The following is a 25,515-nucleotide window of genomic DNA, read 5'->3' on the forward strand; positions in this document are numbered from 1 at the left end:
TGCCTATGTACATAACATTATCAAGAAAATATTGAGAGATAACAGTCAAGATATTTATTTCTTTAAACTTTGCTCTGAATAATTCCTTAGGACCTTGGTTATAAATAGCGCGAATAGCCCTCTTCTGCAGCACAAAGATTGTATTAATTTCGGCACGTTGCCCCATAGCAATATACCAAAGGACATAATACCTACTATGAAGATAACTAAAGTAAGCTAATCGCGCCGTATCTATGTCGGTATAATGTCAGTAATATCGTACAATAAAATTAATAAATAAATAGCCTGAGGACGTTATTTTATAGAATCACCCTATTTACCACACAAAAGTTTATTTTTAATTCTTTTGAATTTCGTAAAACTTTTGTTTTGTACATTTTCTTATCATCATATTGTAAAAGCATATACATCACCCAATAAAAGACTAACTTAACTTTAACCGAGAATACCTTCCATAGGTACTTACACAACATTTAAATTTTCTAGTAGGTAGAGGTACCATTACAAAGTTGAGGTGGTTTGGGCATGTTCTTTACATACCCAAACTAAAAAGTGGAAAGATTAAAATTTAAAATAAAGCAAATGCTAATAAATATTAGGAGAGTTATACTGTGGTCTACCGTCCACGATTCCTGAGTCTCAGAAACTTTTATCACATCTATTAAAACACTATTCAAATTCAAATTCAAATATTTTTATTCAAAATAGGATTTCAAATCACTTATTGAACGTCAAAAACTACCACCCATTCAAAAGAGACTGCCTCAGACCTGAGAAGAATGGGCGCAAGAAACTCAGCGGGCCTTTTTTTTTTAAATATAAAATATGGATTACAATGTGATATCGTACAATAAACATATATAATTAAAGAGCCTGAGGGTGTTCGCTTTATTCCCAGTCCGTGGTGTCATTAAGAAAATCGTTTATGCTATAATATCCTTTCCCACACAAACGTTTTTTAACAATTCTTTTAAATTTCGTAACACATTTGTTTTGTACATTTTCTGGGATCAGAAGCATATACATCGCCCAACAAAAGACTTACTAACTCGACCCAACCGAGTAGTAGGCATAACAAGTTTATGTTGGTTCCTCGTGTTAACATTATGAATGTCACAGTTTCTAGAAAATTCGTCAATGTGTTTATGAACATACAGAACATTATCAAAAATGTATTGAGAAGCAACAGTCAAAATGTTTATTTCTTTAAATTTTTCTCTTAATGATTCTTTAGGAACTACGGTTATAAATCGCGCGAATAGCCCTCTTCTGCAGCGCAAAGATGGTATTAATATCGGCCGCACTGCCCCATAACAATATACCATAGGACATAATACTATGAAAATAACTAAAGTATACTAATATCGAAAATAACTAAAGTATAATAATCTTTTCTTAACCGCATATGCTGCAGAACTAAGCCTATTCGCCAAACCTTCAATATGGGGGCCCCACTGCAATTTGGAATCAAGAGTAATACCAAGAAATACAGCAGATTCCACTGGTTTTACCACCTCGCCATTTAATAAAATATTCGCATCTACTTTTTTGACATTTGGCGCGGTGAATTTAATATATTTGGTTTTATGACTATTTAACAATAATTTACTGGCGCTAAACCAGTACACGATGTCAGATAGAGCATTGTTTACTTCGTCATATAAAACTTGGCTTCGTTTCACTTTGAATATAAGTGAAGTGTCATCCGCAAACAATACCACCTTGTGTTTTTTTCTACAAGGCTAGGTAGATTATTTATATAAATGAGGAAGAGGAAGGGTCCAAGAATAGACCCTTGTGGTACCGAGAGGAGTCCCAGGAAATCTCCTGCCATTCACCTCGACCCTCTGAATCCTATTAATTAAATATGAGATCAGAAGATCGAGTCTGTGATTCCTCCCAGGCCTCAAAAATATTTCTGATGAGTTCAACACCTCAATCCGTAGTCGAGCGTCCCCTAGTAAAGCCAAATTGTTTTATATGAAGTTACTTATAAGTGTTAAAGTGAGTAAGCATTTGGCTTAAAATAATTTTTTCAAAAATTTTACTCAGGGTCGGCAACACTGAAACAGGGCGATAGTTATTCGGGTCAGAAGTGAGTCCCGATTTAAATATTGGTGTAATTTTACTATACTTCAGAAGGTCAGGAAACACGCCATGTTCACTACAGCTATTAAAAACTAGTGCTAGATATGGTGCTATGACGTCAATAACAGAACTAATTATTTTTACAGATATGCCCCATATATCAGCAGCCCTTTTCATTTCCAAGGATCTGAAAGTTTTAATTATTTCTGCTGGGCTAACAACACTGAATTTGAAATTTTGTTTACATTCCTTAACATTTTCCAAAAAGAAGTGCCTCGGCAACACCGGTGGAGGAGACAAGGGTGCTTGAGATGGAAACTGGAATGTCAGAAAAAAAATCCTCAAAAGCAGAAGCTACTTCCTGCTCAGAGTGGATTTTTGTATTGTTTATTATTAGATTATATTCAAACTTGCAGTCTTTCGCTCTTCCAGATTCCCAGTTAATAACTTTCCAAGTCATTTTTATTTTATTTGAAGCATTTTTAATTATTTCTCTAATATGCATTGACTTATTATTTTTATTGAAAAGAGCGCAAAAAAAAAGAATGCTGGGAGAGTTTCTTGCGCCGCTTCTTCTCTCTCAGAGCGCCATTTGTTTCCGAAGCGGTAGTAGTATCTAGTAGTATAAGAAATGACATCAAAAAGAATTCTAAAGGAATCAATTTTGAGAAAATAAATGCCTTTTATGCCTTTTTATGCCTTAGCAATACTTTCTTAAATAATTTTGAATATTTTTTCACATATAGAAGAAAAGATACATCATGATTACATGATGATCTCTCACTATATATTTCATATAACCGTTGTCTGCTCCTATGAATACCAGCTGTTGCCCAGTTGTCAAATGACAAGAGACCGTCTGAGTTGACAGTCTCTCAGTTAAACTCTGTTTTAATTATTTTAAATAAGTTACCATACACCTCATTTGGAGTACTGTTATAATTCAAATACAAGTTTCAGAGTTTTTCCGAAACATTGCCTCTATATTTCTCCATTCGCCTATTGTTTACCGGAACAAACATAAACTTTTTAGTTGAAGTACATTTGTTTACTTCAATATTAAAAGAGGCTAATTGACCAAAGTGGTCTGAGCTCAGTTTACTAATTATTGACTGAGAAATAGGTTTATAATTAGTACAAATATTATCAATACAGCTTTTAGAGGTGCTGGTTACTCTAGTAGGTTCTAAGAAAATATTTGATAAATTATATGATTTAAACAAAGATTTGAATCTAATACTTGTGGTGGATTTTTTAAATAAGTTAATATTAAAGTCACCACAAATTATAATATATTTCTTAGATTCTGATAATTTTGATAGAACCTCCTCCAATACACTCTCAAATAACTCATATAATGCATCGGGGGGTCTGTAATACCTACAACAATGGCACACTCAAGCTCTGCACAGGCTATTTCAATGGTACGTTCAACAGAGAGGCCCACAATATCTTTACGGTCTTTGAATTTAAATGATTTACTTATAAGTATTAGAGATCCGCCACGTGTTGCCTTTTCTCTGCTAAGCACACTTGCCACCCGATGACCACTGGAGTTAAAAATGAGCTCATATTTTCTAAGCCAGTGTTCAGTAAGACATAAGATATCAATAATTTCATGGTTCATTAGTAACTCCAGTTTCAGTTCTTTACCTAACAATCCTTGCATATTTTGCTGCATCAGGTTTATGACTTTACAATTATTATGTTTCTTAGTACTTGTACATTGTGTATTTATATTGCTAGAGGAGTCCCCTATTGTCTTATTGACTAATTTAAATAATTTGGAACATATTCCAAGCCAGAAACTAAACTATAAGACTGCTCAATAGAAGCAGTGTTAATCAAATAATTACTTTGCTTAATAGGAGCCGAGTCCAACAAGCTATTACACTGCTCAATAGAAGCAGTTAAATGATTAAAACGCGTGTAATTTTAACTGTGTTGTTACATTTAAATCAAATGCTTACGCATTTATATTTACATGTTAAATTTTTATTATTTTTTTAGTTAACCCGACGCACACGTTTCAAGACCTTGCAAAGATTTTACAATTACAGTTTATCGCGTTTTAATCCTTTTTAAAGTGTTTTATTTCAATGTGTATGTTACACTCGCGTTTATCAAAGAAAATACTTATATAACACATCATTTATTCTCTGTCGAGAGCTGACACACAACAGCAATAGATAATCATGATTATTATGTTATATACGTGAGTATAGTTACTAAATAACTGGGTTGAAGAGTTTGTCATTTTTTGTAGTTTCAAAACACATGGATTAGTATTGTGCCACTTCTGTTGGTACAAATTCAAATTCAAATATTTTTATTCAAAATAGGATGTGACATCACTTATTGAAAGTCAAAAACTACCACCGATTCCAAAATGAATGCCTCAGACCTGAGAAGAACGGGCACAACAAACTCAGCGGGTTTTTTTTTCATCGAAAAAATATGTTTACAAAGTAATATTGTACAATTAAACTTATTATTTAATAGCCTGAGGGTGGTCACTCCATTCCCAATCTGTGGTATCATTAAGAAAGTCATTTATGTTATAGTAACCTTTAACACACAAACGTTTTTTAACAATTCTTTTGAATAACGTTATACTTTTGTTATGAACATTTTATGGGATGTTGTTGTAAAAGCATATACATCGCCCCACAAAAGACTTACTAACTCGACTTAGCCGAGTAGTAGGCATCATAAGTTTATGTGTGTTCCTAGTGTTAACATTATGGTTGTGACAGTTTCTCGCAAATTCACTTATGTGCCTATGAACATACATTACATTATCTAGAATATATTGAGAAGCAACAGTCAAGATGTTAATTTCTTTAAATTTTGCTCTCAATGATTCTTTAGGACCTAGGTTATAAATAGCGCGAATAGCCCTCTCCTGCAGCACAAATATTGTATTAATATCGGCAGCGTTGCCCCATAGCACTAAATCAGTACACGATGTCAGATAAAATATCGTTCACTTCGTCATACATAGCTTGGTTTCTTTTCACTTTGAAAATCAGTGAAGTGTCGTGCGCAAACAATACTACCTTATGTTTTTTCTGTATAAGATTAGGAAGATCATTTATATAGATAAGGAAGAGGAACGGTCCAAGAATAGACCCTTGTAGTACCCCTATACTGAGAAGAGTCCCAAGAGATCTCTTGCCATTCACGTCGACCCTCTGAATTCTATTCTTTAGATATGAAGTCAGAAGATCGAGCGCAGTTCCTTTTATGCCATAGTGGTATAGCTTCCTGACCAGCGTTGAATGTTGAACACAATCAAAAGCCCTAGATAAATCAGAGAAGATGCCAAATGCATTCTGCGATTCCTCCCAGGCATCAAAAATATTCTTGATTAGCTCAACACCTGCATCCGTTATTGAACGTCCCCTAGTAAAGCCAAATTGTTTCAAATGAAGTAACTTATGAGAGTTAAAGTAAGTAAGCATTTGGCTTAAAATTATTTTTTCAAAAATTTTACTAAGGGTCGGCAAAACCGACACAGGACGATAGTTATTCGGGTCAGAAGAGCAACCTGACTTAACTATTGCAAGATATGGTGCTATGACATCAATTATTTTAACAGAAATGCCCCATATATCAGCAGTGTTTTTCATGTCGAGAGACTTAAAAGTTTTAATTATTTCTCCAGGGCTCACAAAACTAAAATTGAAAGTTTGTTGGCATTCTTTAACATTTTCCAGAAGAAGTGACTCAGCAACACTGGTGGAGGAGACAAGAGTGCTTGTGATAGAGACTGGAATGTCAGAAAAAAAATTCTCAAAAGCAGTAGCAACTTCCTGCTGAGATTGAATTATAGTATTTTTTATTGATAAATTGTATTCAATGTTGCGGTCTTTCACTCTTCCACATTCCAAGTCATCTTTATTTTATTCGGTGCATTTTTAATTATCTGTCTGATATGCATAGACTTTGCAATAGAACAAACACTTTTAAATAATTTAGAGTATTTTTTAACATACTCGAGAAAAGATGTATCATGATTATATAATGATCTCTCACTATATAGTTCATATAGCCTTTGTCTGCTCCTATGAATGCCAGCTGTTACCCAATCATTAAATAGTAAGATTAAAGCTTCCTGCTTTCGTAAAAGTTTTGAAGCGCGTGAAGGAAGAAAGTAGGTATATTATGTCATTTATATGTCCGAATGTTTCGTGACATACATACAATCATCGTGTGACATCACTTATTGAAAGTCAAAAACTACCATAATGACTCAGACCTGAGAAGAACCGGCACAACAAACTCAGCGATGAAAAAAAATTCATCGAAAAAATATGTTTACAAAGTAATATTGTACAATTAAACTTACTATTTAATAGCCTGAGGGCGGTCACTCCATTCCCAATCTGTGGTATCATTAAGAAAGTCATTTATGTTATAGTAACCTTTACCACACAAACGTTTTTTAGCCCAATTAAAGGTCCCAACTCAAAGCCAAATGCACGCACTCACTCTTGTTGTAATTGTGCGATAATTGTAAAATTTGGATTTAATCATTTTTGTTTATTATATGCAATCTTTGAAATGAACGAAACTTATTTATTTAATGGTAAAGATAAAGAATGAGTCAAATAACAAACTTGAAACAATCCCCGAAGGATGTACTTTCTATTATATCTTCACACTAAAAATAAAACCACCTACAATACAGCTACATTCGATACGATACTTCGAGCAGCCTGCTTATTCAAACGTCCCGGTTGCCGCGAGTGAGATATCCGGAACATAAGGTTAGTTTTGGTAAACTAGTGGGATTAATTCTGGCATGGAATGTAGGAGTTTTAAATAAATTGGACTCAAGGTAAACATTCTAATTAATACATTGTTGGAGGTAGTTTTGTAAATTTAAATTATCTTATTATTTATTTTCTTTTTCTTTATTTAAACTTTAAAAATAATAACGCCTTTGTACTTTACATGAGAATATTTAATTTTCAATGTACCTACCTAGTCTTGCCATAAATATTGAAACAAAGTAAAAAATTTTCTATTGCCAATAACATCTATTACTTTTGCACTGTGTTAGTTCAATACATAAATATAAAACAATTTAAAATATATAAGGCTTATTCGGAATGGTCTTCATTGGCTGTTATCAATAGAAGCACGCACTCTTTTCAAGGGAAAATACTTCACTGCCAATCGTACGGATTGTTTTAGGGACTCCAATTTATCATGGCGTTTAGAGCAAGCCGTACCCACTCTCTAAAACTGATAATAAATCATAAACCAGCGGATTAAGATTAAGACTAGAGGACGGCCAGCTCTGATTGAGTCCGAAATGTTCGTTTCCAACTAAGTGTGCGTCCACACTGAATGCGCCGGGCGGGACGGGGGCCACATTGGGACGCGATCTCTCGTAGCGGTTCGAAGTATGTCAGGTATTGCAAACTATGGGCGAGGATTTAGTAATTTTACTTGACAGTCCGATTCTGAGATGGGGGTGTTGAACATTAGATTGTACACGAAATAAATAAAAACAGACAACCATGTGGTGATTTTTTTAATTTGTTTGAAGAATTGAGGTTATACCCTAAAAATTACTGTTCTCTGGATGTTCACTGATGCTCAGTATTTCCCGCCATTTTACAACAAACCGTATACACGGGCCATGCAGGTCTCTCTCGGAAATCGTCGACCAGTGCCGGGAGAAACTTGTGTCTCCTATCGAGTCCTCTCTCGAGAAGGTCGCGGAATGGGGTAAATTGAACCTTGTCCAATTTAACCCCCAGAAGACTCAAGTTTGCGCGTTTACCACTAAAAAACCCCATTTGTCGTATCACCGCTCTTCGAGAACACTTATCTTAAAGCCGCGTCTAGTATCGGAATACTGGGTCTCGAAATCTCGAGCGATTGCCAATTCCGTGGCCATCTGGAGGGCAAAGCCAAATTGGCTTCGAAGAAACTGGGCGTCATCAATAGAGCACGGCAATACTTCAAGCCGGCCCACATTCTAGCGCTCTACAAAGCGCAGGTCCGGCCACACATGGAGTATTGCTGTCATCTCTGGTCTGGCGCACCCCATTTTCTTCTCGATCCATTTGACCGCGTGCAACGTAGAGTAGCTCGAATTGTCGGGGACTCAGTGGTCTGTGAAAGGCTGGATCTCTTGGTGTTGCGTAGAGACGTCGCTTCATTGTGTGTCTTCTACCGCATTTATCACGGGGAGTGTTCCGAAGAGCTGTTTAACCTGATTCCTGCCGCCGAATTCCACCTTCGCACGACACGCCACAAGTTAGGATATCATCCCCACCATCTGGATGTGTGGCGGTCCTCCACAGTGTGGTTTTCAAGGAGCTTTTTCCTCGTACTACAAAGCTGTGGAATGAACTTCCTTGTGTGGTGTTTCCGGGACGATACGACATAGGTACATTCAAAAAAAGCGCGTACACCTTCATTAAAGGCCGGCAACTAGTTTGTTATCCCCGTCATTCGCGCGATACGTCGCTCGCTGACTAGGCTCGTAGTGCGGCTACAACTCGCGGATAGGAACGTTTGAAACCTCCGCACGCTAACTCGCTCGAACCAGTCGCGCTAGGCTTCTTTATAATAGCACGGTACACAAATATTTTACTAATACCAAGCGTATGGAGAGTTTCTAAAATTGCGTTTGGGTCCATACCTACTTTGTGGAATGCAATTACAGCGATTCGGTTCTCGTTATCACCCCACTCCATTTCAAAATGGCAAATTATTGTAGAATGAATTGGCGCCAAGATGAGAAAACTCAATAAACAATCATATAAAAATGACAGATTCCAAATTCAAATGTAATATTTTGTTTATTTTTAATTGTAACAGTATTTATGGCCAGACTAAGTTTATAAATATAATCCCCGCGCAATTAGATTGTGACAGGCGGCTTCTTCTTAGTATGCGTTATCATCACCTCTAGATAGTTTGTGGTCATCATGGTATAATAATACGAGTATACTCCGCTTGGTATTCTCTTGCCACGATCTCCTAAGATGTGGATGTGTGAACGTCACGATTAATCTAATGAATTCATTAAAAAATAGTATAAGAAAAGTCATCGCAACTGATGACGTATTCTTAGGCCAATCACGTGAGCCAGCTGTCACACGAAGAGACTACCACGTTTGACAAGATTCCGTCTCTGTTCCAGTACGCGGGGTTTAAATAGGTAAAATTTCATATGATAAAATTAAACGAATTTACCGAATCATATTTTATTAACATCATAACTACAAGTTTTTCTTATAAATATAAAATTTCTTAAATGCATTTCTATCAAAACTCTTCACATCTGCAATCAACGAGCAAATTGAAATTGCTAAACTTACTTAGATATAATATTTTTTTTATAAGGCACATCCAAATTATACCCAAAGTTCAAATATATTTTGGTCACCTTACGTATTATGTTTAAAGAGCCACTTACGGAATATCTTTCTTCTTCTTCTATATGCTCTTTATTTAGATTAGCTCCCGATATTTCGGCACTGTTATAAGTCTGCAACGATCGCGCGTTCATTCAAACTTATAACCAACTATCGCCCGCAACATTCTGAATCATTTATACCTACATATTTTTATTTTATTTAGACGCATTTACCGTTTCACTTACATTTAACAAATATGCATTCCATTTAACAAGTCAGGCTATAATTTCTGTTCATACAATAACGGATATTTATTTAATTAGGAAAACAAACAGTATTACATAACATAAATGGGTTATTAAATAGATTGACATTGCAGGTAAATTACAATGTTTAACAATAAAAAAATCCAGCACTGTGAAATTGACAAACAGTCCAAAACGTGTTTTCAAACGTCAGATCTGCGGTACAAAAAGATAAACAAACTGCGATTGACACTCCCATAATGGTTCATGATTCGTTGAATGCGCAGAAGCCGAAATGATGGTCGCGACCAACGGTCGAATGAAAATAAACAAACCGCGTAAAAATCACTATTCTCAGAATGACCACAAAAACTAGCAATGCCGAATTTCCGTTCAGTTAGGTTCATTCTTGGAAATATATTTATTATATCCGGTATGGATATGGTGGATAGGAACAACTTTTACGTGATAATAATGGAATGCAAGACATTGCCATTAAATCACTGCTTAGGCGCTGGTGGTCTATAACGGCCGTTCCCAATATTCAGTCTATCTCTTACTTGAGATAAAAATCGTAACTATCGTTGACTTTTCTGTCCCAATAAACATCGACGGTAACTCATATACAGCGCGACACGGATAGGTATAAATAGCTATAAATATACGTTTAGCAAATCAACATTGTTTAATAAAATCATACATTTTTATATAAAATAGATTATCCAAAAACACAGAATCAAAACAGAATAGAAGGATAAAAAGGAAATCTTCCAATTATTAAATAATGCCGAACATAAAACACGTTACAAAAACGAAACTGGAATGCTAATAAAAATAAGCGCGTACCTAAAAGACAACTAACGCTCCTCTTGGTGATTCTAGATACACCTGTACACTCGATTTTTTTTTAATTCATCGTGGAACCTTAGCATAGTAATTATTATGGCGGGTACTCACGATATATATTTCATCATAATAATTACAACGAATATTTATTAACAAAAATACTCAATGGAAGAACAAAAATTAAGAACTATTCGTGCTTTCCATAACTTAGGTCCTCGAGAATTATTAAGTAAAATTAAAGTGATTAAATAATGTCATATTGAATGCTTCTTCACATATATCTTAATGTATGTAAATATCAATGTATATTAGCAAAATAATGAATATTTAAAATAATAATAATAATATATATCGGCGGGTGCAAATTCAAAAAGTTTGCTTAACTAATACAGTAACTTAGAATAAACTCCATCTACAGTATGGCAAAATAAGAAATTACAATATCAAAAGTACTTTTGTAATTTTGTCACGTAAAATAAATTTAGCAATTATTGTGAAAAAATATTTGTTACTATAATAAAAATCCGAATGAGTTTCATTACTTTTCCTGAGTTGTAGATTGGCTATTACAATATGGCCAATGATATGACTATAGACAAAAATATTTTAATGCGTCAATATTAATAATTGTGAACTCAGTTTTGAGGTCCACGCAGACGAAGTTGCGGAATAAGCTCGTTATAAATCAGAACATTTAACAGTTTCGAATCGAACCATAACAGTACCATAAATGATATATTTGTATTACATCAAGACAATTTCTATTGACTTTATATTAATATATAAATATATATTTAGAATGATTTATTTACAAACTGTATATCAACAATTCAACCTTATCGGGTTAGTTATAGATATACATTGATATGTATATCTATAACTAACCCTAACTAACGCTTTTGTGTTTTATTCTTAAGGCGCCTGTCCACTGCCGCGGAACGAGGGAGTAATACGGAGCGCAGTTGTGAACTAGACCAAGTGAAAGCGACTTCATTTTTCGCTCCCCGCGCCGCTGTCCTATTCCGTTCCTGTATCTCCGCTACACCTCCGCGAAGGACATTAAAATGTACAAAATTTTAAACAAGTTCGGAAATCCCTACCCACTTTTTGTCTAATATTGCTACAGTTCCGGACTGCTTTACTCCTCTACACTCCAGTGGATAGGCACCCTAACCGTCAGCAACCACCGGAAAACATTTAAAACTGCTTCCTTCTGAAATTTTAGAATAATATTATCACTTACTCCAAACGAACAAGAAACTCTTCAATCTCAAGTCTCTGCCTCATAATAGCAGACAGCACGACCTCGGTGTTGCATACGACGTTCAAAGTCTTCTCTGACTGTAGCAAATAGTACACTAGGTGCAAGTCGTTAGGTACAGTCAGCACCAAATAGCTAAAAGGCTTCTGGCTGTGCATCTCCTGTATCGACACATATGAACGGCGATTCTTCTCAACTCTTCCACCGCACAGTTCGATCATTTCAGTAAGGCTTGCTTTGGCAGGTTTCACGCACGGCGTGAGATAGAAAGTGATGCCTTCGAAGAGTTTCTTTCTTGTTTCACCGCTCAGCAGGACCTCGTCGATGTCGCATCGGAATGTCGAGTTGAACGTTTCGCTACGAAGCGCGAATTCCGCCTCGTCGGCGAACTTGTTGATACGCTGACTCTCTGTGACCCAGTCGGTTGTGAGGAGGTGTTTCACGGTGATGAGGCAGCTGACGAGTTTACACGTGCGGGCCAGCTTGTCCATCACCAGATGAGTGGCTTCCGCCGCTGATGTTACAACCAAGCCACCCAATTGCCTGATAAAACAAAATTTTATTATGAGCCAGTTATGATGTAAAGTTGTTCCAAAACATGTTATCAGCTCGATCCATTTGACCGCGTGCAACGCAGAGCAGCTCAAATTATCGGGGACCCAGAGCTCTGTGAACGGCTGAATTACTTGGCGTTGCGAAGAGACGTCACTGCATTGTGTCTCTTCTACCGCATCTATCGCGGGGAGTGTTCCGAAGAGTTGATTCACCTGATTCCTACCGCCGAATTCCACTTTCGCACGACACGCCACAAATTAGGATATCATCCCCACCATCTGGATGTGTGTCGGTGTGCACAGTGCGGTTTTCAAGGAGCTTTTTTCCTCGTACTACAAAGCTGTGGAATGAACTTCCTTGTGTGGTGTTTCCGGGACGATACGATAGACGGGACGATAGATTCAAAAAAGCGCGTACACCTTCATTAAAGGCCGGCAACTTCCTGTAATTCTTCTAATGTTGCAAGAGAATGTGGGCGGCGGTGATCACTTAACACCAGGTGACCCGCACGCTCGTTTGTCCTCCTTTTCCACGAAAAAAAATGTTAAATCTTTGTAACTTAATAATAAAAAATATTAAATTACAAATGTAAAATTCACAATAATATAGTCACACAGCTTAAGCGTAAGGACTACTAGGGCAAACATGAAATATGGTTATGGTTATGGTTAAAGAACTTTATTGTCATTAAGAACAGAACATATTCACTTACATGAGAAAACAATATAAACATTAGGTATCTTATTTGTAGTACTGCGAGTCTATACAAAACAAAGTGGGTAGAAATGAAAAAACCGCGTAAACATTATGATCAACACATGCATTAAGAGCTACTAGATACGGCATGGCACGTCGGGGTAAGGATAGTTTGATATAATTTTTTTTATATATACATTTTTTGAATGACACTAATTACGTGTATGTATTTTATGTTAATTAAAGCATTTAAAGTAGATATGTATAGTAAATATATATGTATATTTCGGTAAGTTTTGAATTTATTTTTATAGTTGCGTATGTTATTAGTATTAAATTATAATGTGGTTATTAGTATTATAGTATTGTACACATATTAATTAATAATATATGTAGGTTTACATCTAATATAGTGGAATATAGGATTATTATTTATTATATTGATAATTGTTCAATATGTAATGTTTCAGGAGTTTTTTATAGGTTTGTAAAGATTGTGTATTTTTTATGTCACTGGGGAGCTTATTATATAATTGTACGCCTTCGTACATAATATTTTTCTTACCGTAATTAGTTCTTGGTGCTCGACATATTAAATTATTTGCATTTCTTAAAATAATTTTTTGAACTTGTACTTTTTTAGTGAAACTTATTTGTGTATGTATATTTTTCGTTAAAATTTTTCTTACTAATAAACAAGTATTATATATATATATGTTTGAGTAACATTAAGTTATTTTATTTTTTTGTAAAGTTTTTCAGTTGGCGTTAAATAATTATAATTAAATAGTACCTTTATCAATTTATTTTGGGCTTTTTGCACTATATTTATATTGGTTTTAGCTGCCGAGCCCCAGAGTTCTACCATATAATCAATGTGGGGCTTAACAAGTGTATTATAGATAAGGTAGATGATAAATAGTATGCCAAATAGAAGATTTATTATCAACAAATTTAAGATACCGCTGAAGTAATTTTATTTGTGTTAATTTTAACTTGATTTATTCGTACATCCTTACGAAAACGTGGTGATATGACTGACAGACAAAGAAATATATACATATATATAAATAGGTTTTTTTTAGAGAGAGTACAGAGTCCATAAAATAAGTAAATTAACCTGACAATCGCTGCGACTCTATTTTGCCTCTGTGGCGTGACGTTAGACAAAAGCACGCGAGGAGCGAGGTGCAGCGGGGGCGCGGCGTGCGGGGCCCCAGCCAAGGCGGGCGGGGGAGGCCCGGGCGAGGCCCCGGGGGGCTCCAGTCGGGCCCGCTTGGCACGCCGCTCGCCCGCCGCCGCCGCGCTGCGTTTAGCTCGTTCATGAGATTCTTGCGTTATATTTATCGGCATTTTCCATGCATCTAAAACATTCGAATTAGTTATTTATCTACACCCATGCTTTAAAACCTCTATTATAGATTCTGAAACAGTTAGCTTATTGCCAACATTAAAACACCCAATGTTCTAATAACCACAGACAGCCAAATTCTTATTGCTCGATGTGTGCTATCTGTATGAATTTCAAAAAAGAACATTTTCGTTTAAACAATTATTTATGATAGTAGTAATTTACATTTTGTATAGTGCAATAATTAAAATTCACTCGAATATTCAGCGTTTAAAATGAATCGCTCATTTTTTGTAAACAAAACAATAAAAATATCGAAGAAAAATGGTGGGAAATATTCGAATAATCTACTTTTTTTACGGCGCGCGACGTTCTGGTAGGAACTGCGACGTCTGTGGAACGCGCGTAAACGAAAATGTTTTTTTTTTTTAAATTCATACAGATACCATGCATCAAGCAATAAGATTGTGGCTGTCTGTTGAAACTCTTTGCGCATGAAGGGATCGAAAAAAAACATAGGAGTGTTGTTATCAAATTCAGTACAACATTACAACACTCGTTTGGATGATGTAATGGTTATTAGAACATTGGGTGTTTTAATGTTGGCAATATGCTAACTGTTCTTAATAATTAATTAATAATAATAATTGTTCTTAATTATTAATGCTAACAAAATCTTTAATAGAGGATTGAAAGCATGGGGGTAGATAAAATAATTTAACTGTATTTTCTTCAATAAACGCGTAAAATATAGAATATAATAATATACGTATAAAGATTTTAGAACTGGCAAGTCGTATACAATATAATAAAAAATAAAAAAGTGTGTGTGTCAGCTCCGACGCACGACTGGAGTTTACTCCTCAAGAACGATTGTCTTTGAACAGGTGGTAAACAAAATCAAGTCCAATGGAGTCGGTTACAAACAGACCAGGGGCGTGAATTGGTTTACCAGCAAGGTAGGCATAAAGATCAAACTAGTTGTAGTTGGGCTTAGTTTGACAGCACTAGGTTTTGAGGTCAAAATTTAGTTGTTTGTGTTACGCGTATAGTTTCCGGACCATTAATTGGTCAACCTAATATTTAAGTTATTATCTTCTCTAGGTAGGTACAAGTACCAAATAATATGAAATTATGTAGTTAAAAATTTAGGTATTGCACAGCACAATTTTAATTTAATTAATTATTCATCGTATATTTTCTACAAAATAATTTTATATTGATATGATTTAAATTAAACTCTTCAAAAATGACATAGATTCCACTTTTTTATTAGCTTCAGAATATGTTAATTAGTTTTTCATTTGTCATACTCGGAAAGTAATGTTGTTTTGATCTTATTATTGGGTGGAAAATGCTGTTTCCTTCCATAGAGAGGGAAAAACTCATATATATTACTACCTAAGGGCCGGAATGAACTTTAAAAATAGAACTGCTGTCAGCTATGAAGAGTTTTATGTAAAAAAAAAACTAATTAACAGAAATGCCATGTGACTTTCTAAACAGCCAGTGTGAATTTCGCTCAAACTACTTTAAGTGGAATAAGCCGCAATAATTACGCGGTGAGTCCCAAGTTTAAAATTTAAAAGTCGACATAAATTGGCGGGATACTGATCTGTTATGTATCTGTGACGGAATTGAATTAATTGACGCCCACTTTTACAGATATCCAGAACAGCCAAATTTGTCATAATATATCAAAGAGCATAAACATTCCAAACAAAAATGTTAATATTTAATTTCACAAACTGTCCTAATTTGACAATTAATGTTAAATAGATACTACTAATATTATTATATATTATTAATAAATAGTTTAGATAAACAACTAGTTTTATTTTCCACATATTCGAAATGAAAAGTAGTGTTTAACACGGGTAAAAGAATCAATTACTACTCGGACTATAGCCAAATACAACGACCTCGCAGTAGAGGCCTACTTCTTCAACACGACAACACCTTGTCGCACACCGCCAGGCGAACAATCTCCTATTTGGTGACGTCACACGTTGTATTACTGGGTCATCCACCACATAGCCCCCATTTCAATTATTATTTATTACTGAAAATCTTAGATCACTTATAACGTCTAGATAGACATATTATGATTGACAGCTATGAAAACGTCGAAAAAAAATTGAACAAACTCAACTGAGCAATTCACGCATACTAACACAAAGTGCCATACAAATCGCGAGTGTAAGACGTAGCTTATTAAAGTATAATTCCTGGCCTGTGTCTATCGGTTATCTAACAGCAAGAGACTACCTAGACGTATTTATTATCTAAGATAAAAACTTAGAGGAAAACCGTTTCATGGCAACTAAGCCCGCCCGCTAACGATGAGTGGGGCATATTGCTTTTGTCTTTGGTTTTATTGGATGCAGTGATGTATTAACGTGAATGGACAATATTTTGAAAATATATAACAAAACTAAACTTATAATTTCATTAGTTTTTGATTTCCTAAGAACTTTCAGTTTGACCGTCGTATAACACATAATTGAAGTAATTAGCGACATTCGATGCTACTGCATCCACAGTAAAATTAAAAAAATTATGTGGTCATTTAATCAATTCTAATAAGCGCTGCCTCGCTCGCGTGTTTGCCGCGCTGTCTTAATAACAGTTGAGCGCTAAGCGATTACATTAATCGCTGCGTCTCGACTTTTATATATATAGATTTATATCGAAATTCGAATGTGAAATGGTATTTATTTTAAAGCTTATGAACAGGGCTATCATGTTATATTTAAATTATTAGCATCGGTTGGTTGTTCTATGTTTTATAGGTACCTAAACATCTGGCAAACTGCAACAATATCAATCGCTAAAAGGTACTACAGTCTCTTTGGGCAATAGGGGTTCTTTCAAAAAAGGGACTATCCCTTGGGTAAGCGAGCGGATAAGGAGAATTAATATTATAGCTGTTCCATAATTTAGCCCACACGAGTAAATATAAATCAATTACATAATTCGGATAAAAGTTTTAATGTTTTTAACTTTGGGTTTTGTCCCCCAGTTCATTCATAACACAGCATTTTATAGGATGGGCTATAAGCCCATTTCTATACTCACTCATTAAATGGGAAACTAAGCTATAGTCCATGCGGAACGGGCTCGCCAAATTAAATTGCTGATACTTCGCGTTCTCTATCTGAAAACATAAAAATATAAACTGTATTTAACAAGTTAGTGCACAAGGTTCATTTTATTCTATTCCGCTACTTTCTAAAGAGGACTCGAATATGTATCTGCTTTTACAATATGATCCTAGAAAATGTACAAAACAAATTGTTAAAAAACTTTTTTGTGGGAAAGGTTATTATAACATATACGATTTTCTTAATGATACCACAGACTGGGAATGGAGTGACCCTCAGGCTCTTTAATTATAAATGTTTACTGTACGATATTTCATTGTAATCCATATTTCAATAAAAAAAAGGTCGCTGAGTTTCTTGCGCCTGTTCTTCTCAGGTCTGAGGCAGTCTATTTTGAATTTACTCTTATGAATATCAGACTCTCTGGAAAAGAAAGGATGCATTGCGTGAAGGAAGGTTCACCTGAGAAAGCGCCGTCATGTTTCCCAGCAGCAGGTCAGTGAGCCAGGCTGCGCTCACTACGGGGATGCCCCATTCACGTGCCCGTCGGTACTTGTTGCCGTCCGTACGTTTAGCTATCACCACCGTGTTATCCCGGCTCATGTAAGGCGTTAACTAGAAGGAAAATTTATTTATTTATTCATGCATATTATGAATGTAACTAGCTTAAGATGTTTAATATAAATTTATATTTTTAAGTTTGTATGGTATTAAATAATTTATCTATCTCTATATAGTACATAGCTGGATATCTAACGGGCTTGATAGACGTAGTACTAAGCAAATACTGATTGCATCCTCTGTTATATCACTATTTCTAATGACCGTTTTCAATAGTAAGTCGTTAATATAAGATTACTTTGATCCATTTTATTTCATCTGCAAATTGATTTTAAATCTTCATTTGATTATTCATACAAATAACAACACCACCTTCCATAGATGGATTGACAAACAGATCGATATAACGATCCATAAGATTACGAATGAATATTGAAAGCGGCCGTTAGAAAATGTTATAATAAATACAAATATAAATTTAATCTGGGTCTTAAATTATCTCCACATATTGTACAATACTAGCGGACCCGACTGACGTGGTCCTGTATACACGTCTTAAATTTTAAAAATCGGTTCAGCCGTTAGGAGGAGTTCACGAACATACACATGGACGGGAGAATTATATATGGACTCAAAAAAATTCATTAAAACCAGTTCAGCAGTTTAGGAGATTTTTTATTTATTTATTTATATAAGGAACAAACAGTTTCATAAAACTATCTTAATAACTATGAGTTAATATAAACCTTTAGTTCCCTGTGTTATATACAGGTTATGGCGCATTTATATACATAAAGTTTACGTGTAAGAAGGTGAATTTTATAAAGTATATAAAATATGTATTGAAACTAAAATATCTTATAAGAAAGTATGTAACTTATTTCAATTTATCACTTTTGTTTTTGATTTTAAGGTATCTTTTCAATTTATTTATGGAGTTACAAAATATATCAATATGATCTTTAATCATTATTATAAAGTCGACAGGAACGTCTTATGAAACTATTGTAGGTAAAAAACAAGTTCTACTGATCGGAATTGAGAATAAAGGTCTTTTTTTACTGTTACGTTCACACATACGAGGTATCCTAAATGAAATCTTCTGTAATAACGTGCAGGGGCGTCAATAACATAACTTATGATTTTATATAATATGGTTATATCGAATTTGTCACGACGGTATGATAGAGATTCTATTTTATGTTTGTCTAATGATAATTGGTAATTAATGTATTCATCATGTCCAGTTCTAAATTCTAGAGCCTTAATAAACTTTTTTTGAATTCTTTCTAAACGATCAACGTGAATTTGATAAAAAAGTTTCCAAACTGCACATGCAAATTACAAGTGGCTTCGTACAAAACTATTAAATAATATTTATTAGTTAAAGGATCCTTAAATGGTTTTCCAGCGCGTAAAATGAAACCAAGTTGTTTATAACCTTTATTTACGATTTTATCAATATGATTAACATAGGTGAGTTTCGAGTCTAAAATTATGCCTAGATTCCTAACTTCAGTGACTCTTGTGAGTTCTTTACCACGAAGATTATAATTGTAAACTATTGGATTGCGTTTTCTTGTAAAAGTAATAATGTGACATTTTTCTGTATTTAAATTAACAAGGTTCAATTTTCCCCATTCCGCGACCTTCTCAAGAGAGGACTCGATAGAAGACACAAGTTTCTTCCGGCACTGGTCGACGATTTCCCGAGAGAGACCTGCATGGCCCGTGTATACGGCATCACCAGTGCTGTCGTCTGCATAGCAATGAATGTTGGAGGTGTCCAACATATCATTGATATGCAGAAGAAACAGCGTGGGAGACAGCACACAGCCTTGGGGCACTCCAGCATTCACGGGCTTCGGGTTCGAGCAATATCCGTCGACAACGACCTGTATGCTGCGCCCAGTGAGGAAGCTGGAGTTTGGAGAGGAGCGCCTTGTGCCATACACGATCAAAGGCCTTCGCTATATCCAGGCTAACTGCCAGGCCTTCCCCCTTGCTTTCAATAGCCGCAGCCCATCTATGTGTTAGGTATACCAGAAGATCACCTGCCGACCGACCATGGCGAAACCCGTATTGTCGGTCGTTGATCAACTGGTGACCCTCGAGGTATACCAAGAGCTGACGGCTAATTATACTCTTCATGATTTTGGAGAGCAGGAAGGTAATAGCAATAGGACTGTAGTTTGCCGGATCCGAACTGTCTCCTTTTTTTTGGATCGGATGGACAAGGGCTGATTTCCATGAGTCAGGGACTACGCCTTTAGAATAAGAGTGCCGGAATAAACGCGTTAGCACCGGCGTCAACTCAGGGGCACAGGTTCTAAGCATGATTGGAGAAATGCCATCCGGCCCGCTCGACTTCCTGACGTCCAACGAAAACAGAGCTCACCTAACAGTTTTCTGTCTGAACTGTACTGAACTAAATAGCCACCGGTCCTCGACACTAACCTATGCGAAACATAGCGGCACTGGGTTGCTACTTCACGCCGGTATTCTGTGCGAGTGTGGTAATTAACCCGGACGAGTCTGGCCCGATTGTGCTGACGTGAAAAGACGGCAGCGTGACTCTCCCACTTCTAAAAGAGCCCTTAGTCGCCTCTTACGACATCCATGGGCCCGGGACTCCTCTATTCTTTTTCCGCCCCGGGAAAAGTACAGGGCAAAATTTTGACGGACAGCTACAGATAATTGGTTCGTTACTATTTTTTCAAATATTTTTCCAAATTGACATAATTTAGATATTGGCCTATACTTTTCTATATCCATGCTAAAAGAACCTGCCACGGAGGAGCCACGCCGCGCCGCTCCATTTAAAGTACAGTCACCTTAGCCCCCACTTGCCGCAGACAGCACGCCAGTCGCCGGCGCTCGTCCCGCCGCCAGCCCGTGAGCGCGGCGCGGTGGTGTCGCGCGGGCCGCTCGCGCAGCGCGTACACGGCGGGCAGGTGCGCGGCCTGCCACGGAGGAGCCACGCCGCGCCGCTCCATTTAAAGTACAGTCACCTTAGCCCCCACTTGCCGCAGACAGCACGCCAGTCGCCGGCGCTCGTCCCGCCGCCAGCCCGTGAGCGCGGCGCGGTGGTGTCGCGCGGGCCGCTCGCGCAGCGCGTACACGGCGGGCAGGTGCGCGGCCTGCCACGGAGGAGCCACGCCGCGCCGCTCCATTTAAAGTACAGTCACCTTAGCCCCCACTTGCCGCAGACAGCACGCCAGTCGCCGGCGCTCGTCCCGCCGCCAGCCCGTGAGCGCGGCGCGGTGGTGTCGCGCGGGCCGCTCGCGCAGCGCGTACACGGCGGGCAGGTGCGCGGCCTGCCACGGAGGAGCCACGCCGCGCCGCTCCATTTAAAGTACAGTCACCTTAGCCCCCACTTGCCGCAGACAGCACGCCAGTCGCCGGCGCTCGTCCCGCCGCCAGCCCGTGAGCGCGGCGCGGTGGTGTCGCGCGGGCCGCTCGCGCAGCGCGTACACGGCGGGCAGGTGCGCGGCCTGCCACGGAGGAGCCACGCCGCGCCGCTCCATTTAAAGTACAGTCACCTTAGCCCCCACTTGCCGCAGACAGCACGCCAGTCGCCGGCGCTCGTCCCGCCGCCAGCCCGTGAGCGCGGCGCGGTGGTGTCGCGCGGGCCGCTCGCGCAGCGCGTACACGGCGGGCAGGTGCGCGGCCTGCCACGGAGGAGCCACGCCGCGCCGCTCCATTTAAAGTACAGTCACCTTAGCCCCCACTTGCCGCAGACAGCACGCCAGTCGCCGGCGCTCGTCCCGCCGCCAGCCCGTGAGCGCGGCGCGGTGGTGTCGCGCGGGCCGCTCGCGCAGCGCGTACACGGCGGGCAGGTGCGCGGCCTGCCACGGAGGAGCCACGCCGCGCCGCTCCATTTAAAGTACAGTCACCTTAGCCCCCACTTGCCGCAGACAGCACGCCAGTCGCCGGCGCTCGTCCCGCCGCCAGCCCGTGAGCGCGGCGCGGTGGTGTCGCGCGGGCCGCTCGCGCAGCGCGTACACGGCGGGCAGGTGCGCGGCCTGCCACGGAGGAGCCACGCCGCGCCGCTCCATGGTGTCGGACACCCAGTACGCGGTCACACACCGCTTGGCGTCACGCAACGCCTGAAACAAATTGTCAATGATATCTTAATTAACTATACAACTATGTTTTGATGTCACGTGTAGTGTGTAATATTGGTGCAGCTAACAGCCACATTTATGCATCGTATTTAACACTTTAATACAGTAATATAATACAGATCAACAATAATCGTCGAAACATAAACAACATGGATTCCTCAAAGGGAGATCTACTGTATCCAATCTTGTCTTCCTCAGTGAATTTCTGACTGAAGCCATGGATAATGGTAGCCAGGTAGATATAGTATATACCGATTATAGCAAAGCCTTTGACCGAATAGACCATAAGACGCTTTTATCGAAAATTCAACTTTTCGGTATTGTCGGGGACTTGCATCGGTGGTTTTCATCTTATATTGACAGAAGGTCACAAGCTGTGGTAATCAGTAACTATATCTCGAGCTGGATAACCATTCCCAGTGGGGTTCCGCAAGGTTCGTTACTTGGTCCTTTATTATTCACCATCTTTATAAATGATATTTCCACCTGCTTTCATAACACTCACTTGCTCTGTTTTGCTGATGATATGAAGATATTTAATACCATTGCGACTCTTAGTGATGTTGAGAACCTTCAAGCTGACCTTGACCGACTGGACAACTTTCACATACAGGGAGTACTCTCCATGAGAAGAAAAATAGCAGATATATCTTTCCTCTTGAAAATTACTTCCAATCTAATTGACTGAATTGAAATTGAATTATTAACTTTGATAAAATTTAATACCCCTGTTAGCCTTTTGCGTTTCAATCCTCTTATACATACACCATTAGTTAAAACCAAATACAGGCAAAATTCCTACTTGTGGCGAGTGAGCAGTAACTTTAATAAACTCGATAAGCGAGTAGGCTTAGACCTATTCTGCACAAGCGTAGCATCGGCTAGACACAGTTGAGTAACGAATTCTTTCATTGAATTATTAGAGCATAAGTATAAGTATGTAATTTATTATATAAGTATATCTATCACTATCGTTTACAGTATTAACTGAAGTGTTCGAAACTATTATAAACTAATATGTCGCTATCCGTGAGGATCTTTAATTGGCTTTTTGTCACTATTAGATTTTATTTAAAACTATTGTACGCTGTTGGTCTTCCTATATGAAATAAATAAATAAATCCATCCACGATTTACGGTTTGTTTAATGTTGCCTTTCAGTTTTGCCAACATAAACGGTTAAAAAGTTATTGGAAATATCGCTCGCGCGTACTTGCCTGCACACTCACAGACAGGCACGCATACACCCCACTGACGTGTATAAATAACACTGGACAGACGGTTCCATATGTTTGACAGCAGTTTAGCGTTCAGAGAACAAATTTTAACGTATAATACAAATGGCTGCGAAGCAACGTACAATACTCTGATGTATTTTTGCATTTTGAATTTATTTTCATTCGTTTTCCGTAGTAATTATACTTCAAGAATCAACGTAATAAAGTACACAATGGTTTTTTGTAAATAGTTTCCCACCATCTATCGATGTTTGCTAAGGTTGTCATCACTAGTTTTAGTACCGCAGATTCTCGCTACATGGCCAACAGCGCAAAAAAACGAATATCAATCAGGCACAAAAGCACTTTGACAACGCCAGTCCAGTGGTACACAGTACAGGTCAGTGGTACACACTCGTACCTGCATGACGACGCCGTGCCTCTGTGTCTCACACAGCACGTGCGTGACGCGCGCGCAGTAGCCCGCCTCCACCTCGCCGCCGCGCCGCTGGATCGCCTCCGTCCAGCGAGCCACGCGTTCCGCTCCCACCGACTGTTGATACTCCACCTGTCATAAACGCAAATGTTAAACATACTTTAACGTTAATTATTCGTTTATTTTCCCGACAATCTAGAGAAAATTCTATTAACTTTAATCAAGTTAAATTTTCTCATTGCACATTACAGTAACTGGGACCGGCCTGATCAATGGTTATTCGCGAGTCAAAATATCTGATTTAAAATATTTAAAAAAAAAAATACTTTATTTAATAATTACAAAATTCTTATCTTACTTTAACAAATGTATTACTTAAGCTATGGTAATGTAAATGATGCTCCTTGCCAATGCTTCTGTATATATACTGTGGTGCGGTACTGCAGCGCGGGAAGAGGGTTACCGTTGTGTAGGATGTTGTTGAATACCAATACCCAATATTACTTCATTGTGTTCCATTAATGAGTTCATTGTGACATTCCTTCATAATGTTCTTTTTATGAGTTCATTGTTTAATAAATTCGTTCTTCGAAGTCCAGGGTGTTGATATAACTGCTTCCTCTGTCTGACCTTTATGTCTATAAGGTCTTGTTATATTGTTATCTTTATGTTGCTTCTTAAAATGAACTCGAAGGTTCTGGGTGGCTTGACTATCCCCCTCCAAATCTGAAGTCCATGGTTTTGAACAAACCTTGGATCTGAAGAATTTAACAAGTACAACAATAATTATGATGATGGTTATACTTGTTATCCAACTGTACTGTATAATTTCGTGTTGTGTATTTTCAATAAAAGACTGTATTTGTTTTAGCTGTTTTAATTTAGATTTTATTTCTGAAGCTTATTTTGTTTCCTTTGTCTGAAAAAGTTTCATTCCAGCCACTTTTAACTCACAATTTTCTCCATATAAAATGTTCGATTCTTTTGTCCACAATGTTTCTTGACAATTATTACACTTAACACTCACTTCAGAAGTTTTATTAAAGTACATATATATTGCTTTTGGTGATATTTGGGATATCTGTTCCAAACGACATTTTATAGAAACCGTCTGACATTTGTCACTTTCCATTTTATATAATATTTCCGTTTCACAAGTTTTCGTTTCTACTAAGCTTCCTTTACATATTAAATTATTAAGGTCCAAGCAGTCATTAATTTCATAGATTTCTTCATCGTTACATGCTAGAGTTACTTTTCGCATTATAGGATAGGAACAGGAGAAGTTGTTATGGATGATAGGTTCAATTTTTCGTGCCTTATAAACTTTTCTTTTAACTAAAGGTATATTTATTATAAAATACACTACTTCATTTATTATCTTACTATCAACTGTTATAATTGGCTCTATATCATTAATATTATTTGAAATAACTACTTCCTTAGGTATATTAAGTAATGTTTCTTCTAAGATATGGGATTGGAATATACTATAGTGATACATTTTATGCTCAGCAAAAGTAATGGCTGTTGTTAACCTTTCAGCCACATCTTGTAATGTTTGCGCTTGTAACAATAATGCTATAGCGACATTTTGTTGAATTTTATTATTAAATACACCAAGAAACTGACTATTAATTTCT

At 37.5% G+C, this 25,515-nt stretch overlaps 1 protein-coding gene across 1 annotated transcript; it reads right to left on the bottom strand.

Annotated features, from left to right (window-relative positions):
- Positions 1-9,304: 9,304 nt before the first annotated feature.
- LOC126967097 (PAX-interacting protein 1-like) lies at positions 9,305-21,053 on the bottom strand. The gene is made up of 5 exons (XM_050811489.1): positions 20,927-21,053; positions 17,994-18,146; positions 17,506-17,584; positions 14,197-14,440; positions 9,305-12,368 (listed from the first exon to the last, which is right to left on the bottom strand). The coding sequence occupies exons 2-5, from the start codon at positions 18,132-18,134 to the stop codon at positions 11,804-11,806; spliced, it is 1,029 nt and encodes a 342-aa protein (XP_050667446.1). The 5' UTR covers positions 18,135-18,146; positions 20,927-21,053; the 3' UTR covers positions 9,305-11,803.
- Between the last annotated feature and the right edge of the window lie 4,462 nt (positions 21,054-25,515).

This window comes from Leptidea sinapis, chromosome 12 (assembly GCF_905404315.1).
Source record: "Leptidea sinapis chromosome 12, ilLepSina1.1, whole genome shotgun sequence".
Taxonomy (NCBI): domain Eukaryota; kingdom Metazoa; phylum Arthropoda; class Insecta; order Lepidoptera; family Pieridae; genus Leptidea; species Leptidea sinapis.

Coding starts and splice junctions, on each gene's coding strand:
- LOC126967097 (XM_050811489.1), bottom strand. CDS start 18,134: ATGAGCCGGGATAACACGGTGGTGATAGCTAAACGTACGGACGGCAAC. Junction 14,441..17,505: donor CTTAGTTTCCCATTTAATGA/GTGAGTATAGAA, acceptor CGAATGTTTTAG/ATGCATGGAAAATGCCGATA. Junction 12,369..14,196: donor AGAGTCGCAGCGATTGTCAG/GTTAATTTACTT, acceptor TTGTTTTATCAG/GCAATTGGGTGGCTTGGTTG.